General features: G+C 39.0%; 1 protein-coding gene across 2 annotated transcripts; it reads left to right on the top strand.

The window, feature by feature from the left end:
- The first annotated feature begins 508 nt into the window (after window positions 1–508).
- On the top strand, window positions 509–17,453 carry SAMD8 (sterile alpha motif domain containing 8). 2 transcript variants are annotated; one of them, XM_059821519.1, is made up of 6 exons: window positions 509–541; window positions 8,164–8,771; window positions 10,544–10,639; window positions 11,357–11,474; window positions 12,285–12,435; window positions 13,333–17,453. In XM_059821519.1, the coding sequence occupies exons 2-6, from the start codon at window positions 8,191–8,193 to the stop codon at window positions 13,635–13,637; spliced, it is 1,251 nt and encodes a 416-aa protein (XP_059677502.1). In that variant the 5' UTR covers window positions 509–541; window positions 8,164–8,190; the 3' UTR covers window positions 13,638–17,453. The 2 variants fall into 2 exon arrangements, with proteins under 2 accessions (XP_059677502.1, XP_059677503.1); XM_059821520.1 differs by lacking the exon at window positions 509–541 and adding an exon at window positions 2,209–2,219.
- Window positions 17,454–18,302: the final 849 nt, after the last annotated feature.

Below are 18,302 nucleotides of genomic sequence, written 5' to 3'. Positions count from 1 at the left end.
ACAGGCTGGACCCAGTGGGGTGGTTAACTAAGGGGCACCGGGGTGGAAAGCTGCCCCAAGGCCCACGAAGCCGAAGTCAGCAGGTAGCAACCCTGCAGGCCTTTGAGCCCGCGGTAACAGCCCGGCTGGGGCCCGCCGCCCACAGCCAGCCGGCCGGTGCTCCGGGCCGCTGTTACTGGGCCCTCCCTGCCACGCCGCAAGGCTGAGGCGGCGCCCTGGGCCGCGCCCCCCGCCCGCCGCAGTCACCCCAACGGCGGCCGAGACCAGAAGCAGCGGGAAGCTGGGGCCCCGCAGCACCGCAGCGAGGACACACCCGGCTCCCGCCGCCGCGGCCCCTTCCGGAAACTGCCCCCGCCCCTTCCGCCGGCCGCGAGGCGCTGGCGCTGCCGGCCGCCACTTCCGGCCGGGTGATGGGGTGGTGGTGGTCGCTGCCGCCGGCGCCGCTGGAGAGAGGGAGGGCGCGAAGGAGCCGCCGCTGTCGCCGTCGCCCCGGGGCCGGGCGCTGCGGCGCCGCCACTTAGTGCTGCTGCCGCGGCGGCAGGTGAGGCGGTGCGGGGTGGGGGGGCCTTCCCTTCCCCTCCCCTCCCCTCCTTCCCTCTTCCCCGTGGGGGTCGTGCGTCGCCCCGCAGCGGAGCGCGGTGCCCGGGGCCGCAGGGGCCGCTCGCTGCCGGCCGGGGACGTGGAGCGCCGCCCCGGCTTTGGCAGCCCGCCGCCGAGCGGCCGGGTCCCCGGGCGCTGCCCCTGCCGCGGCGGGGCCGGGGGCGGCCTGCCTGCGCCCCGGGCTGCGGGCGGGCTCCGCGGGTCTCGGGATGGAACGGGCTGCTTCACTCCAGCGGCTGCGTTGGAGGAGAACGGCTTCAACTGCGGCAGGAGGGCGGGAAAGCCTCTTGTGTTGTCTGTTGGCACTGAAATCCGCTCCACCGTAATTAACGCGCGTGTCTTTCGTGGACACCTCGCTTGAGGTCGGGCCGTCACCCCGGTGGCTGGCAGGCTCCGGGCGGCGCACCGCCGGGGTTTCGGTGCCAGCTTTTGAGGAAACCAGTCTGCTCGGAGACTAAAAATGATGGGTGCTTCTCGCTCGTGCCATTTCGTGTGCCGTGGGGAGGATGGAGTTATTTTAGTTTTTGTGCCTGGGTGTGTCGATTTCGTTCTGAACTTCGTAAATTCTCTACTTCAGCGATGATCAAGGAGGAAAAAAGCCTCACTAGCAGGCAGGGTGTGAGCGTGTTTGTCGGGGAGGCGGCAGGATCGCGGTGTGCTGAGGCAGAGTGGGTGAAATACCGGGTGTGCGGCAGGCGTGCTGCACTGTGCTTCCGTATAGCGGGTCTGGCAGGAGAGGGAAATCTTTTGGTTTCTCGTTCCTGTGGCAGCCTTCACGGGAAACGGATCGTTTCTAGCAGTGATGCCGAGTCCTTGTGCTTTGTGTCAGTCCTGCAGTTAGACGTCAAAACAGTCGTACCAGGTCAAAACAGATACTCAGCTATCTTACTGTTTTCTCTGCCAGTGGTGTAAAACCGGTGGGTTTTCTGAGGGCAAAGTATTTAGTTCTGAGTAAAAAAGTTTTTGGGCATGTAGGATTTGATAATTAGCAAGGCAGCATGGAGAAGTGCTGTTACTGGTTTGCATGCGTGCTGTTCGAGTTTCAGGATTAAATGGAGGAGTCTGCCTGTGTAAGACAGATTTTTGTGAGAGTTTAAGGCTTGAGCGTATTTAGAAAGTTGAAACTGCAGGAGCTGTTATTCACTCAGCCTCTCAAATCTACATTGCTAGTGCCTCTCAGACTATTCACTTAATGATTGCTGATTGCTGTTCTTTAAAAATAATACTTCAAAAGGGTAGATTTTTTTTCAGCTCTGTAAGTTAATGGAAGAAGAGGCAAATGAGAGGCAGTTTTAATGTTCACGTATTTATTGGTTTGTAACTGGAGTTGAAGTGGTCTCGTGGTTTTGTATTTGATGCTTCAGTTTGCAAAATTCATTTTATAAAAACCTGACAGACGTTCTGCGTTGTAAGATGACTTGATGGAAGATTCCACTTGCTCTAAGTGTGCTCCATCTCCACAGAGCTCCCTCGTGCCGCTGGACACGGTGTGTGTGCGCCATCTCCACAGAGCAGCTGATCATGCTGTGCTCTGGAGTGGCAAGAACTCAGCAAGACATTTCCTGGCATTTAAATGCTCCTCATATTTGGTAGGGGGTGCCTCTTGCTGGATATCAGAGGTAAGGAAATGCCTATGGTCTTGTTCTTCCTTTTGCCTTCTGTGATATAGAAAAAAGGTGGAATTAGCTTGCAGGATTGGGGCAAAGTGGTTTTTATACCCTGTGGAAGGAAATTTTTTGGGAAGTTTCGTAAGTTTTTGTTGCAAAAGCGCTACTTAGATGTGAAGGAAACGTTCTGTAGATTTGTAAAGAGCAAGAATTTTAAATTATCTTGTTTGCTATTCTATGTGATCTTTTTGCTGGCTGGTTGGGTTTTTTTTTTGGTAGTATACGATTGAAAACACAGGTTGGCCTAGGAGTTGCAATCTTTCAGGCTCTATACTATCACTTTTCTTTGCAGAGAGCTCAGTTTTGCAGCCCACTAAGCTGGTTAATAGCCATAAACCATATTACATTATAAATGTGTATTTGATAATCACATAACTTTAAAAAGTTTTTTATCTTATTTATTTTAATGCATCTAAAATGAGGAAGGCTCCTAGATTTTCACTCGACCAGAAAGATCAGGTTGTAAATGATTGTGGAGAGTAAGAACAAACATGACTTCACTTCAGATATTGTTCTGGTATTAATTTGGGTGGAGAGTTTGTACATGTCTTCCCTGATTTCCATCCAAAGGTGAGGGTGTGGGAAGAAAAGAAAGAAATAAAAGGGGGAAAGCAAACCTGAATTGTTTTACTGCGAAGTTGTGTAAGGATAAAGAGCAGCAAACATTCTGTTACGAGATGGATGTACTATTTCTTGAAGTTGGAGGAAAAAATCCTTGACACTTGACATTTAGCATATGAAATGTTCAAGATCTTGTACAAATATTAATTAAATACTGTGAATTACATCCTAAGATAAGTGGTGGAGTACTTGATCAGTTGTTTAAAAATCACTTGTGTGTGCCTTGAATTATGGTGGTAGGATAAAAAAATGTTTTGTTAGCAGATTAGGAGTTGAGCCGCTCTTAATGTTCACTTGAGTATAGTACAACCCATTTGGTTTAATGAGGTGTAAAAGTCAGGGAGCAGTATGTATTCTGTTCGGCTTGCTGCAATATGTAACTGCATGTAGTGGTTCTTAAGACAAGTATGTTTAGCTTTCAGGACTTTCTGTAGTAGCTGCTGTCAGTTTTGCATGGAGGTGTTCCAACAGAAAGACTCTCCTAATCTTTGATTTTACAGTATCGGTTCAATATTTTCCACAATGCAACATTTCAATGAATAATTCTTGAAAAACACATCTTCCTTGGTGGTTTAAAACCTAAGACATACAGTAAACTAAACAACTGTTACTTTATGAAATTTCTTATCTTACCTTCGTAAATAGCCCAAAGACCTTTGAGTAAGGTTAAAATACTGCTGATAATCTCACTTACTATAAATCTTTATGAAACAATTCTGATAGCAAAGTCACGAAGTAAAGCTGAATGCAATTTTTACCGGAATATTTCTGCATTTGAAGTTATTGTATGCTTGCTTCAGGAAAATACTGACCCAATTTTTCAGTCTCACAGTGGGCATTTTGCTGTGTTTAATCAGTTTTATATATAGCATGGTAGCTATTGTATTAAAAAACCCTTGAAAAATCATGTATTATTTCTGCAAGTGTTCTTATTCTCCTGTTGTTTACAAGATATTGTAGTATATACGGTGGCATTTAGAAGGTAAGGATTAAGTCACTGTGTAGTATATGGCAATGAAACCTTTGGTGCTATTTGCTTTAAATAAGCACTGAAGAATTTAGAGTTTTCAGGAAGAGCAAGTGACAAGCTTCTGATGCAAGTCAGCAGAGTATCCGAGGCTTTTGATGTGTAACAAGGCAGTGCTGTAAGTTCATTTTCCGGCACAGCAGTACTAAGTTGGTATGTGACAGTAGCCTTATTATTGCAGGGTGGCTCAGCGCATGTTTTTGCGTATGGAGCTTTTGTGCTGGGAAGCCAAGGCCTCAAACCTGGGTCTTGTCCACATTGTGAACCAGCAGCCGTTGTACAGAAAAACTTTTCCCCTGAGGTGTGAGAAGTCGTGCTCCTAGGCCAGCGGACCCGGTGAAGGAGGGGCTGAGTTGGAATTGCCTATATTCAATCTTGAGCTTGAAACCTTCCACAGAGAAACATAAGTTAAATCACTTGAGATCCGATAGTTCTTCAGTGTCTTTCCTAAAATTCCTCTCAAGGATGGTGAGAATTGAACCTAGCTGGAGAAAAACATCAAGAAGCATGACAGCAAGGAGAAGCATGGGCTCTCCCAGGCACATGAGGGCAGGTGGTGAAGCAGTAATGGTGTTGGCAGAGTTCTGCATGTGTGTCTGGAATAAACAAATGCAGTCAGCTTTCTGCTAACTGCCGTGGACATCACTAGGATCTTATTTAACCCTTCAGCTGTGATTCTGGTGTAAGCAAGTTTTGTTTTCGTAACAAGATTGCAGCCTAATGTTAGTGTGGTATTAATGCTACTTTTCTTTGGCTAGAGTAGTGATAATCATATTCAACTTTCTACATTTTTACCTCAGTATATTGCCTCCAAGTCTGCATGCTAGGAGAGTTAGGGACTTAATGGTTGACTTGCAGTAATTCAGTAGAGGAAAGCATGATAGAATTGTGGATAATCATTTTGAGAGAGATTAATTTTCCATATTTAAATATACATTTAGGAAAAATACTGTGCTAAGGGTATACTCAGCCTCTTAGAGGCATCTCATTTTTTAAAATGCCCTAACCAAATTGTAGAAATGTTTATGGCTCATAAAGTAGTATTTATCTTTTAAAAAAAATACTTATACACATGCGCATGAAGTTCATACTCAGTTGTTTTTGTGCTGTTAATTGAAAGGCTGGGGAAGGAAAAAGGGAAACGGGACACATGATACATACTGATGATGAGTTGACTAAATATAAAGTCACAGTAGCAGGAAAGTAATCAAGTAGCTAGCTACAGACATTGCTGATGTCAGGGGAAAAGCGTATTTTGCCCTCTGACGCTTAAGTCTATGCTTGCTCTGTGTTACTCATGCGTGTTATTCATTATTAAATAATGTTATCCATTATTTGGTTTCAGCAATAAAACCATTAATGTAGAAGGCAAAGTAGTTACCAGTGCTGTTTTCTTTCAGAAGCAAGTACAGGTGACTTGGTCTCTTCTGCTACACTACTGAGTTTTGCATTGCAGGCTGGTAGTCTTGGAAATGTTATGTAGCACTCTTAAGCTTCAAAAATTAACAGGAGCAGTTGGGCATGGAGATCTGTATTGCATTCCAGGTGCTAAGATTATTAGGGAAAGTGCTTTTTACCCTTTAAACTACAAAAGTGGCACTAAATGAGTAGTCTGAAGGAGAAGGCAGCTTCCGAGTTTAAAGAAATTGCCTTGTCATCAAAAACTCAACTGTTGCTGTTGCAACGAAATTAGCTACCAACTGTGTGGAATGGTTTGTGTTTTGTGTAAGTGCTTGTTTCTTTTGTTGATTTCTTTGTCTTTTCCAGTTGGTTAAGTGTCTTGGCTGTGATGGCATTGAAAAATAGCAGCAAGTCCTATCAGGTGCATCATAAGGTTAATGTAGACTTTCTCCCAGGTCCAGCCCATTCAGCAGTGACCTTTGATGGGTGTGCTTACTCAGTGTTGTAAGGTCACTTTTATTACATGTAATGTAAGGGTTGATTTTTATTCCTGCGATGCCAGATGAAGAAACACTAGGCTGGTATTAGACTACTTGACTTGTGACAAATGAACAGAATTCTCATAGGTTAGGGAAAGTTTCCAGCCTTTGCCCTCAGAAGTTGCTTTGGTTAGAAGACAAATCAGTAAGTTGAGTGTATTTTTGGTGAGTCGAAATTCACTGCTTTTAGAAAACTTGTCATGATTACAGTGTTATAAAAAACACTGTGATGAGCAATTTTTTTCAGTATTTCATCTGTATTTCTGAGTAAGGAAAGCTGGAAGTCCTGATAAGCAACTCAAGTTTGTTTGTTTTACTGGAGTAAGATAAAAATATGTAGTACAGAAAAGGCCAATTAATTGATCGTTAATTATAAATGAAATGTCATAATTTCTTTTGTTAATAGCTGTGTGAGCAACGTAGTTGTTACAGTTGTTTTGAGCAAGACTTTAAAAAAGAGTAAGATAACATAGAAATGAGCAAATACCCCCTTTTATGTGGAGAAGGAAGAGTATGAGTATAGTAAATACAGGTATTTTAGTAGTGGATGTTTTGGCAACTACTTAAACCAAGGGATTAAAGCTTATATACATATTGACTGTATATGGAGTTTTGAGAAGTTAAAACTATGCATTAAGTACATGTTGTTAACATACAGTCAACTCCAGAGGAAGTATTTTCAGAAGTACCACTCCCTTAATTCTTTTAGAAGGGCAACTTTGATTTGTGCATTCATTTTTCTTCTAAACTATTTCTTTTGTACTGCTGAGAAATCTTGTTGGACAAATTGAATCTTCTCTGATGTAGAAAAAAATAATGTGTGCTCTTATTAGATGTAATCTGGAAGAAAAAGTTGCATCCAATAATTATGATAAAAGCTACTTCTAACAATAGGTATAGTACCTCCTTTAAAGAGAAGTGAGAAGGACAGACCTTCTGTTTGTGGAAGAGCTGTGCCCCTGAAAACGATGTAAAACTTTATGTTGAGTATTCATTATGGGTTTGAGTACCTGTTTGCTATATACACAAACTAAATAATAGATTAAATAGACTTTCCTTGCTTTCATTCTGAAAACCTTGAATGATGTATGTGGCACTAGTGTATTGTACTGTCTTGTATTTTCTGAGATTTGGTTGGCATGATTGAAACATTCTAGTTAATTAGATTGTTTTTTCAAGTACAAAAGAGCTGTAAAATTATAGCTGTTTCTTAGATGGTAGCTGTACATAAGCCACCAAATATAAATTATGCACAAATCCATTCTGTACTCCTGTGGTTCTTAAATATTGGATAAGCTTTTTATTACTTTTACATCACTGGTAGCCTTTCAAAGTTTTTTTCATGTATTCCAGGTAACATTCTGTGGTTAATTTTTTTTCTGGTGGCTGTACTAAGTTGTTCTGGTGAATTGTCACCTCCATGTAACTAAAATGTTGCTGAGATGTCTTGCCTTCCTTCAAACAATATTCTTGAGTCAAGAAAACAATTATTGAGAAATCTGTATGAAGAGAATACATCTTTTCGCATTTTGGAGTGTTATTATGTTATCTATTACCACATCGCTTTTGAAGATGCTTTAGAATTAAAGCTAATGCTTAATTTCTAGTAATGTTATTTTGAAAGCTGAATATTTTAAAGGATTCGCAATATAATAAGCATATATCTTAATTACTGAGATCAAACAATGATAGAAATGTGATGGCTGCACCATCAATGTATAACTAAGATGCCTCAGGTCAATATTATTGTAGATACCTAGTCTTAGGTTTACTTGGGAGGGTGGGTGGGAAATGTCATGCCACCAAAGCTTTAGTATATATTTTAAAACAGTGGAATGTACTGAACGTGCAATATATTACTTTAACTTTAATTCAGTTTTACATGGTTGCTGCCTATACTTTCTTGCTTAGTTTATGAACTGCAGACAGTGGAAAAGACTAACCATTAAGCTGGTACTTAAACAGAGTAATCGTTCTTTTTCCTTGCCTAGTGTAATTTTTTTTTTTTTTCTTGACAAAAGAATAAAAGTAGACTGGGTACATCTAGGAAATATTCTACTTCTTGGTAGCTTTAAATTTCTTTTTAGGAACAAGTGAGATAATCTTAATTTAGTTTTGCTTGAATAAAAAACATTTTAAAAAGCATTTTTCTATTACTTACCTAATAAATTATATGTCTGGTTTTTAGCTGGCTCTTATATAAAAAGCCTTTGGCTAATTAAGCATCTAAAATCACACAAAATACACTGACATTTCAGTAATCTTCATTAAACATTCAGGTCTTGTCTCTTTCTCCAATATGTAACAGGTCAATTTTATTGGCGGATAGAGAAGGATGATGGCAGGCAATAACCAGCTTTGCATTCGACGTTGGACTACCAAGAACGTGGCCAAGTGGCTGAAGGAAGAAGGCTTCTGCGAATATGTGGATGTTCTGTGCAATAGACACAGGCTGGATGGAATTACACTGCTGACACTTACTGAGTATGATTTACGCTCCCCTCCTTTAGAAATCAAAGTCCTGGGGGATATCAAAAGGCTAATGTTGTCCATACGCAAACTACAGAAGCAACATATTGATGTCCTAGAAGAGCTGGGTTACAACAGCGATAGTCATGTTGGCACAGCATGCGCAAGTGTTGGGTCGCTACAGGGTACAGATTGGTTTTGTAATGGTGAAGTACCTCGGGACTGTGATGGACCAATTACTGACCTGAATGGTGATCAGTATCAATATGCAAATGGAAAAAACAAACACTCTACCCGAAGACTGGACCCAGAGTATTGGAAGACGGTTTTAAGTTGTGTGTATGTCTTCATAGTGTTTGGCTTTACATCATTCGTTATGGTTATAGTACATGAGCGTGTACCTGACATGCAAACATATCCACCTCTACCAGACATATTTCTAGATAGGTAAGAAATTTTCTTTTAAAACAAACCAGTAACTTGATGGTTAAAGTATAGGCTGTCTTTTCTTCATTCTCAAAGTTTCATATGCTCTTGAAGATGCCTCTACAAAATAGTAATTACAGTGTAGTAAACCCTTCCACTAAGGTTGAAATGTGCATCAGTTAGATGCAGAGATTTAGTCTTCTCAGGGGAAAATAAATTGAGCTGTTGTTATATATTTAAATCTACATTTTTACCTAATCACAACACAGGAATTAATTTGTCCATCCTCTCATTCTAGTAAAAAGGGTGATGGTCAGCTGGCATAGATAAGCAGCCATATGCTTTTTCTCAAATCCAGATGCTGCTATGAAGCTTAACATGTCTTGATATAGAAAAAAATTTGATGAAGGAATATTTTGGTCTGCCAGTGAATAAGGAAGTTGAAAGGGAATAGCATTGATACTGTATTTATGCTGTCTCCCCACTGTCAACTTGTTGAAGATGGTTTAGGGAAACTCTGAAGCAGACTGAATAGACCAGCATCTTCTTTAAACATAGAGTGTCTGTGTACTAAAACACTGTCATGACTTACAAGGCACCTGCTTGTTTTTTAAAGAAAATATTCCACTTCAGGCAGAAGAGAGACACAGTAGCAAAGGTGAAATTCTACTCAGTGAGTAGAGATTTAATGGGGGATAAAAGCTCCCTTTGAGCAAATGTACTTGCACCATAGAGAACTTACTGCCTAGAGAGTTTTAAAAGACAAGATAAACTGTTCAAGATTTCAGTCTTTGTGGTCTCCTTATTCCTGCCAGTAATTTCTATTTTCATTAATGGTTTTTGTGAGGTCAGTAGGGGTCTAATCTTTTGAGTAAGTGTGCAGGATCCCCCATAAATTTAGGTAAAACTCAGCAAGGATGGACCACATCCAGCAGATAGGAAGAGAGCACGGGAGCTATGACGTTACTGGATTTTGTTCCCAGCGCACTACCATGGTATTCAGTGGGCAGGAGGATGGGGGAGGTCAGAAAGCAGCAGCTCACAAAACAATGCCAGGGGATTATTACGCAGATAGCATTTGAGCAGCGCTCTGCTACTCCTTTGTATCAAGGGGAACACAAAACTACGAGGAGCAGCCTCTCTTGAAATCTGTCGATCTGTATTTTGGTGAAATTGCAGAGTGGAAATTGTTATAGGTACTATATGTGTGCAAGAAAGTCTTAAATTTTTTGACAAGCAAGGCTAAAAGGTTTGCATATAGTGATTATCATTGAAATCTAACTTTGAAAACACTTTTTAGTTTTCCTAACACTTTTCTGTGCAGTTCTGCTTCATTACAAGTATTTAGGATTTTAAGATTTGCAGCATTTCATTAATTGTGTTGACATGGCATTCTTACAAGCATAAGCAGCATAATTGACATGATGCAAGTTTGTGTCGGAATGAAAAAGGTTGTTGGGAAACAATGGTAGAGGAACACATCCTGTTAGTAAATCACACCTGTAAATTAAGAGAGCATACTAGAGATTTTCTTTGACTTAGTGAATTCTGTGTAAATGTCTGCTGAAAATAATTTTTAATTACATTGTCTCCTTTATAATAATGAAATTCAAGTTCTATTTAATTCAGTCTAACAAAATAGTTTTTGGTTGTAGTTTAAACTGTGGTCAGATTAATGCAAGTTAGTTTTTTAGTTAGAACTTTATATGCCTTTATTCTAAATACTGAGGCTAGAAAGAAAAATTAAGCCTTTGTATTGTAAGTTAACTTTCTTGCTTCATCCTTTTTTTTAGCGTCCCTAGGATACCATGGGCTTTTGCTATGACTGAAGTATGTGGCGTAATTCTTTGCTACATTTGGCTGTTGGTTCTTCTGCTTCACAAACACAGGTACAGTATATAAAATTCAAATTAACTGGTACTTTGATTCAGAGAAAGGACTGTAACAAGAATTAATGATGATTGTTTAAGGCTTTCCATTTACTAAGAAACTTGTAAGCTTCTAATATGTCCCTGTTTAAAATGGATTAGGGAGGATTTAATCAAGAATGGTGACTTGTGAATCTTACAAAGGCGTAATCTGAATTTACTTTTCTACCAGATTTACATGTAATTTCCTTCAGAACTTACGAGTTGTCAGTATATACTCTCATACTGTAACAATTTTGTGTATAAATAATAAAATCCTATGAGAATGAAATTCCATGGGATGACTGAGCCACCCTAGCAGCTTGCTGTCACTGAAGGGTAGAAAACCCTTTTGTGTGCATCAGTAAGTTAAATTTTCATGGGTTTGTTGATTTTTTACCAGTTTGCCAACAGAAGGCCTGAGTGCCAAAGCCTAGTACAAGTGTAGTTGCAGAGGAGTGGGGTTGTACCTTTTGGTGACAGTAAGCTTGCTGCAGTGTCTCGCCCTGTCATGTGGAACCATACCTTTACAGTACTACTTTAAAAAAAAATAATTTCTGCTGTGAAACTTGCAGCAATGGTGAAGGGACTTCATGGGATTAAGTTGGGGTGGGGGGAAATGTTTTATCATAACTTTTCCTGATTTAAAAATACAGTATATTAGGATTCTTGCAATCAGTTCCTATGTATTTTTTCCAGATCTATACTTCTGCGAAGGCTGTGCAGCCTCATGGGGACAGTATTCTTATTACGTTGCATTACAATGTTTGTTACCTCACTCTCTGTGCCAGGCCAGCACTTGCAGTGTACTGGAAAGGTGAAAACTTAAAATCTTTTAAATTATTTTTCCTGTTTACTTTTTTAGTTTTTTGATTTTCTTAAATTTTATTTAAGATTGTTGTGACCATAATGTTAGATGTGTGTTTGTAAGATCAGTGTTGTTTCTCCCCTATTCCCTTCCACACCCCTTCATTAGTTGCCATTATGTAGGCAGGCATCCTTAGGGGTCTTAGAAGCACTTGCCACTTTGGAGAACAGATAGTTGCTTGGGGAAGGGTGTTCAGAATATTTCACAATGTAAACCGAAGAGAATACATCAGAGAAGGGTGCACTTAAGATACTGACTTAATAACGAAAGGCTGAAAGTGGAGTAATCGCTTCTTTGCCTTGTTGGATGCATGGTTTGGAAAAAAAACCCACCCCTATTTTTATTTTACCACTTCTAATAAGGAATATTCCATAGAACATGGGATTTTATGGTTTTATCCTAACTTTTAGTTAGAAGAGGTTTGAGCTGAATATATTGGAAGCTTGACAATGACACATTGGGAGGTTGAATACATTCAAAAAAAGGTTTCAGACTCTGTATGTAAATCACTTGCAACAAAATACTTGCTCTAAATTCCAGTATTCATCAGAGGTTTGATGAATACAATTAGTAATTGTAGTTACTAATGTGACTCACTGCCACAATAAAATTCAAAGATGTGCTAACCTGCATTTTAATAGAAGACCAGACATGATAAATGTTATTAAACATACATGGTGCTATACAGCTCACTTTAAGGACATACTGTTCTGGCAGTGGGGTTGGAGCTTACTAAAGGTTAATGTCACTGTCTTTTAGTTGTATGGCAATGTTTGGGCAAAACTCCAGCGGGCATTTGCAATATGGAGTGGCTTTGGAATGACTCTGACTGGAGTACATACGTGTGGAGATTATATGTTCAGTGGCCACACTGTTGTCCTGACCATGCTCAACTTCTTTGTCACAGAATGTAAGTACAGAGTGTAAATACTTAAATGTCCCTAAGTATTAAGAATATCTGCTGCTTGACCTCCTCAAAAAGTTCAGAGTGTAACATTTAAGCAAACAAATACAAATTCAGGTTGCTGTGCTCTTTCTCAGGTTCATGACAGTTCACTTGCAGACAGGAAAGGAGCAGCACCACCTACATTAATGGAAGGATGAATAGGGCACATTTGAAAGAACACGTGAGCCAAGAAAATTAGAAAGACTTTCTAGCTTGCTACTGGCAGAATACCAGGGAAGATATTTATGATTGTCTGTTCCTATACACTTCCCTAGGTATCTGCCACTGACCCCTATCAGACAAAATACCCGGCTGGGTGGCTGTACGTTTAATATAATCCATAAAGCCAAAATACCAAACCTTGTAATGAGTGAGAATATATGAAAAAATACTGCTCTTCTGTAAATACAAAGTGTAATTTGATACATTATATAGCAAGCGAAGATAATTAGTTTGAGTTTACCTACAATGGAGTGATAACAGTAATGTATGCTTTATGACGTTTTTCCCCTTCTTATTACATGGAAAAGGCATGATTTTCATTAAAAGAAGTTAGTTGAACAAAAAATTCTGCTTTGCATGGTCCTAAACCATTTTAGGATGCTCTGTTAATCCAGAAACATATAATAGCTGCATTTGTAAAAGAAGTCATGAAGTGATAGGCATTTATAAGTTGTGTGGTTGTTTTCATTGGATTTATTGGACCTGTAGATTTAAACAATATTTCCAGATGAAGACAATAACTTCATCACATTTTTGGATGAAAAATCTGTATAAAAATTTGCAATGTCTAGGCCTGGATTTTGTAATGACCCAGATTTTTGAGACATTCAAGGTTAGTCACTTTCTGTTTTCTCCTAGATACGCCAAGGAGCTGGAACTTCTTGCACACCTTGTCCTGGGTCCTGAATCTCTTTGGAATCTTCTTCATTTTGGCTGCACATGAACATTATTCTATTGATGTCTTCATTGCCTTTTACATCACTACAAGACTCTTTTTGTATTACCATACGTTGGCTAATACTAGAGCATATCAACAGAGTAGGAGAGCAAGGATCTGGTTTCCAATGTTTTCTTTTTTTGAATGCAATGTTAATGGTACTGTTCCCAATGAGTATTGCTGGCCCTTTTCAAAACCTACTATACTGAAAAGATTGATTGGCTGAAGAGCCTGAGGGACACTTCAGATTTTTATGAAGCGTTATGACTAAGATCCTACAAGGCTAGCTGAGGGGGCATGTAAAGTAACACTTTTCCCTCCGTGATCTCCTCCTCCTTGTCTTGTTTCTTAGATTCTTAGCCATAAAATGGGGTTCCCATACTTCACAGGAATGTGTTTTATTTTCTTGTTGCTAAAATAGAAAAAAATGCAGGAACTGGTAAAGGCTATCAATGAACCATGAATATGAACCAGAATACTGTTATCCTTGGTAAGGTTCTATGTGAATGTTTAAGTAACTTTAACCTCAAATATGTGCTTGTACTGAATATATTATACCCTTTACAGGTCCAAATAATCTCCATTGCCTGACATGCCAGCCTTTACATATACTGACTGAAAAATCAGAACTTCATGAAGACTTTCTTTTAAAACAGTCATAAATGTAATTTTCAACACAAACTCTATACTGGAAGATTGAGGAGTACTGTGTCATAATAAGGAAAGCAGTATAGCTCCTTGCTAAAAGGGTCTCTTAACTGTCAATTATACTTTAAGACTTGTTATTTGACAGTATAAATGGTCTGCGTACAGGTTGCCAAAAATGAAAGTCTGCATTGTGGCTATGCAGTGATGATGGTTTTTTTAATGAGAGCTTATTTAGTCTAGTCTATCAGTTGTCTATATGGTTGTTCTAGCACTTGGAAGTTTTCCCTTTTGTGTTTAAATAAATGAGTTAAAGTAAATGCTACATCCACTGAAAGTAAAGTTAATTTAGCTTTAGTGAGTTTAAAGCCACAAAATAACTTGTGTGGTTTTAATTGCTTTATACCCAAACCTGTGCATGCTTTTTGTAGGAACAGCTCTTTAACATTGGAAAACCAGAACAGTTATCTCCATATATCTTACTGTCCCATAAATGGATGGGGAAAATGCATGTAGTAACTCTTTCAGGAAAAGTAATAATAGTGAGTATTGGAAATAGTGCTCATATTGATGTATGTTTTAGCACTCTGGTGTCAACAATATGGTGAATATCTCTGGATATATATGCACAGTATATTTGTTTATATATATATAAACACACACAGTATATGTTCTTTTACAAAGTATGAAAAGAGACTAGTTCTTAATTTAAGTTGCTCTTTTGCTACACTGAAACATAAAAGTACCATAAGCAGTTGACTTTTAGTCGTTTAAAAAAAAACAACAAACCCACAACAAAACACCTCCAAAAACCCCAAACCAACACTCCGAGTCCATAATGTGTAAGCAAGGCTCACACAGTTGGTGATCTCTTACGCAGTGGTTTGTAAGGGGACAATACTAACGCTGGCTGTAGAGACTTGAAATTAGATTTATGCTAAATGAAAATTCATAGGTAAAAGGTGCAAATCATAAAAATGGTATACACCTTTTAATTTGGTTATTGCCATTTCAGAATCGGTGGTATGTGCAAAAGGTAGTGTAAGTCAGACTTGGAAAATTACATGAAGCATTTCCAGCTTCGTACAAGCCAACTTAATGGCCACAGTGTACTTAGGTTTGCATGGAAAAGAATCCCTTTGGAATTTTGCAAGGTGGTTTTGTATTTGGAGGCTTGTACCCTACTGTGGGCTACTCCTCTCTATATTGTGTTCCTTTTATAAACCTGGATTGTACTAACTTGACTATCTTCAGCTCTTTGTAGTGTATTACTTTTGTAACTTAATTTAGCTCCTATTCCACAGAGGAATTGCGCATCTTAGAGTATCTCTGCCAACTGTATTGAGCACACATACATTGTACTATTCTGCAGACTTTTGTATTTGTAACATTCCAATTTTTTAGCAAAATTGCAGGTAGAATACTGTATTGTTTAATCACCCGCAGCCTAATGGCTCTTGCCATCCAAATTGGGGGAGTATGCTTACACTTACGGAAAAAAAGGAGAAAATAATCTGAAAGATTTAAAGACTTTTAATTTGCTGTTCTTTCTGATTTCAGAAAGGCAATTTGAACATTCCTCTTGAGACTATAATCAAAGAGCTCTATTTGCTAATTTATATTTGCCGTTGCAATGCACACACAGTTATGGATGCTGTTTTTTAAACTATAGGAAAGCATCTGTTCTCAGTATGTGTAGGATTGTATTCTGAGTTAAAACATGTGGAGAGGTAAGCAACTAAACTGCAAAGCTGTTGATTCTGAAAAGAACCATGGCAGTGCTAACTGGCACAGCTGTGTCTAAATGGAAAAATTATTTTGCAACTTAAGACATGCAGAAGAATTTTTGAGTACAGCCCAGTGTAACAATGTTTACATAAAGTAAAGCTATCATTTCAATACTACTTTTTTTAAATGAAGTTCATATACTTTGAAACATAAGGCTTCTCTCTTTGCTCTAATTTAATTTTTCAAATTCTGTTAAGTAAACCTATGTTTTAAATCAGCATTGCCTATCAGTGTTTTTTAAAGGAAAGTTTGTTCTTTTGTGCTGTTTCCCTTGATGCTGTATATCTGAGTCAAGATGTAATATACAGAGGTTGGTTTTGTGAGCATTGAAGCAGGTTAAAATATTGTCAGGATAATTGTCCTTTTCTATTTTGGAAGTTCATTTTGTCTGTCTATAAATGTGCAAGAGGAAGGCTTGAAATTGATAGAAGATAGAAAAATCCGATCTCATACAAAAGAGCACAGGTCAGTCTGTAAAGTTGGTAATGTAAGCTTTATTGTTAATTAGATGGAAACAAGTTGCGAGTAACTGACAGGCTTAAAATTCTGTACCTCCTTTTTAAAGAGTCAGTGTTTTAAAAGCATTTTGCTGCTTCTCTGCTGCCGACAAGCACTCTTAAGTAAAGGCAGCAGGGTATCTTTGGGCCTTGGATTTAATGCTAAGTACATTCAGGGTTGTCCTTCTCCCTTATGTACATGCACCAGTCTTTTTGCTGACCTTTAACTTGCTGTACCTATTTTGTGCAAAGTCATCTTCTGTGGCAGCGCACACATAATCTGAAAACAGAGTAATGAATGAATTACTGCATAATGTCAGGAAGTGTCTAACAACATTAGTTTAGTACTACAAAGTGCACAAACTAATCAAGTAGAAAAGTCTTAACTGAATAATTCTGGGTATAAAAAAGAAGGGGAGGGCCAAATTTTTTTGGTAGCTTAGCAAATCTAGTAATATTTGAGACTTGAAAATAGTCTTGAGCTCTTCCGTATTATTATCAGTTTGGGGATATATATGCACATACCTGAAAGTGATAGACACATAGGCATTCTCCCTTCCTTTTTTTTTTTTTGTTGTACCTTATGACACAGCTTCTTATAATAGCGTTCCTAAACTACTTCTTACCTTTAGTTTTTCCTTTCTGGAAGATCCCTTAAACTAGTGGTTTTATGACATTACACCTGCATACAGAAATTAGACTTCCGTAGATGTATTTTTTAGCAAATTCTGACTACACTGACAAAAGCTTATGGAAGGATCTTGAAGCACGGTTTCTCCAACTGTTCTTGAATAATGATATAGAAAGCTTCCATATATACTAATTATCTTCATGCCCTCTGGCAAACAAGATAACATGCAAAGTGTTGGTACAGAAATGTAGATAGTCCTGAACTAGTTAAATGTCCAACACTAGCAAGAATTGGATACTGTAAGTATACTGCCTGTGATGAAGCAATTATATGCTTAACTTTAAGCAAATCACTAAATACTCCTGACTTCAGTGAGGATTACCATTTTAGTTTAAGTGTTTTCTTGGATAAGGCCAAGTGCATGCTGAGTGTGATATACTGCTACAGTAAGGGGAATAGGTAATGTCACTTTCTTTTTGGTTTTCCCTGATTTCTCCCCCCCACCCCCCCCAATCTACTATAGAAGAAAACATTCTAGTAGAATTTCAAAGAAATTATTACTTAACTGGGTTCTGAGAGAATAAATCTGTTTAAAAAAAAAAAAAAAGCATCAAAATAAAACCTTGATAGTTAGCTGCTTTAAGAAGCAAGAGTCAGTTAAATTATTTGAAAAGAAAAAAAGTTATTTTTTGATGCAAGCAAGTTAAATAAGGTTATTGAGAAGTATTGAAACCCTTCAATGAGGATAAAAGCACAGGTTCCTATAATCTTCTTTTCTGTATGGCTGTGTCCCATGTAGTGCCAAAGAGTATTAAAGGGAAAGAGGGAAGGGTTGAACTTGGACATCCGTACAAGTCTTTTGCAACAGTTAACATCTCCTTGGGTTTTTTTAAGCAGTCCTTGCATACTTTAGTGCTACAGTTGTTCATGACTATTTAGCTAGTTTTTTGATGTATGGAAGCCCACTAGGTTTTCAAGCACCAAAACTATTGTGGAGCTGAGTCTTAATCATTAAATATGCATTTGAAGAAATAGCAGATATCTTAGGGGGGAAAAAAAAGCAGGTTTTGTGGACCTGCAGTATAACAAAAGTAGCCTATAACGACTGTGATAGTTTTTCATCCTGCCCATGGAGTTTCTACTGAAGAGCTGGGGAGAATTTGCAGTAATACACAGACAATATTGATTTTTCTGGGGTTTTTGAATAATCTAGGATACTTCTATAGAAACTTGGCCTGTAACTACAGAAACCATCATCATCTTGGCAGGATGGAAGTATGTTTGGCAGAAGTCCTAGCAGTGAGCCAGCTTACCCTCTGAATTGTTTTGT

This window comes from Gavia stellata, chromosome 9, assembly GCF_030936135.1.
Source record: "Gavia stellata isolate bGavSte3 chromosome 9, bGavSte3.hap2, whole genome shotgun sequence".
NCBI lineage: Eukaryota > Metazoa > Chordata > Aves > Gaviiformes > Gaviidae > Gavia > Gavia stellata.
Note: the sequence above shows the minus strand (reverse complement) of the source record. Positions and strands in the feature narration are given on the sequence as shown.

Excerpts from the sequence above, each read along its gene's own strand:
- SAMD8 (XM_059821519.1), top strand. The coding sequence starts at position 8,191 with ATGATGGCAGGCAATAACCAGCTTTGCATTCGACGTTGGACTACCAAG. Across the intron at positions 10,640-11,356 it reads CTTCTGCTTCACAAACACAG|ATCTATACTTCTGCGAAGGC; the intron begins GTACAGTATATA and ends TATTTTTTCCAG. Across the intron at positions 12,436-13,332 it reads CAACTTCTTTGTCACAGAAT|ATACGCCAAGGAGCTGGAAC; the intron begins GTAAGTACAGAG and ends GTTTTCTCCTAG.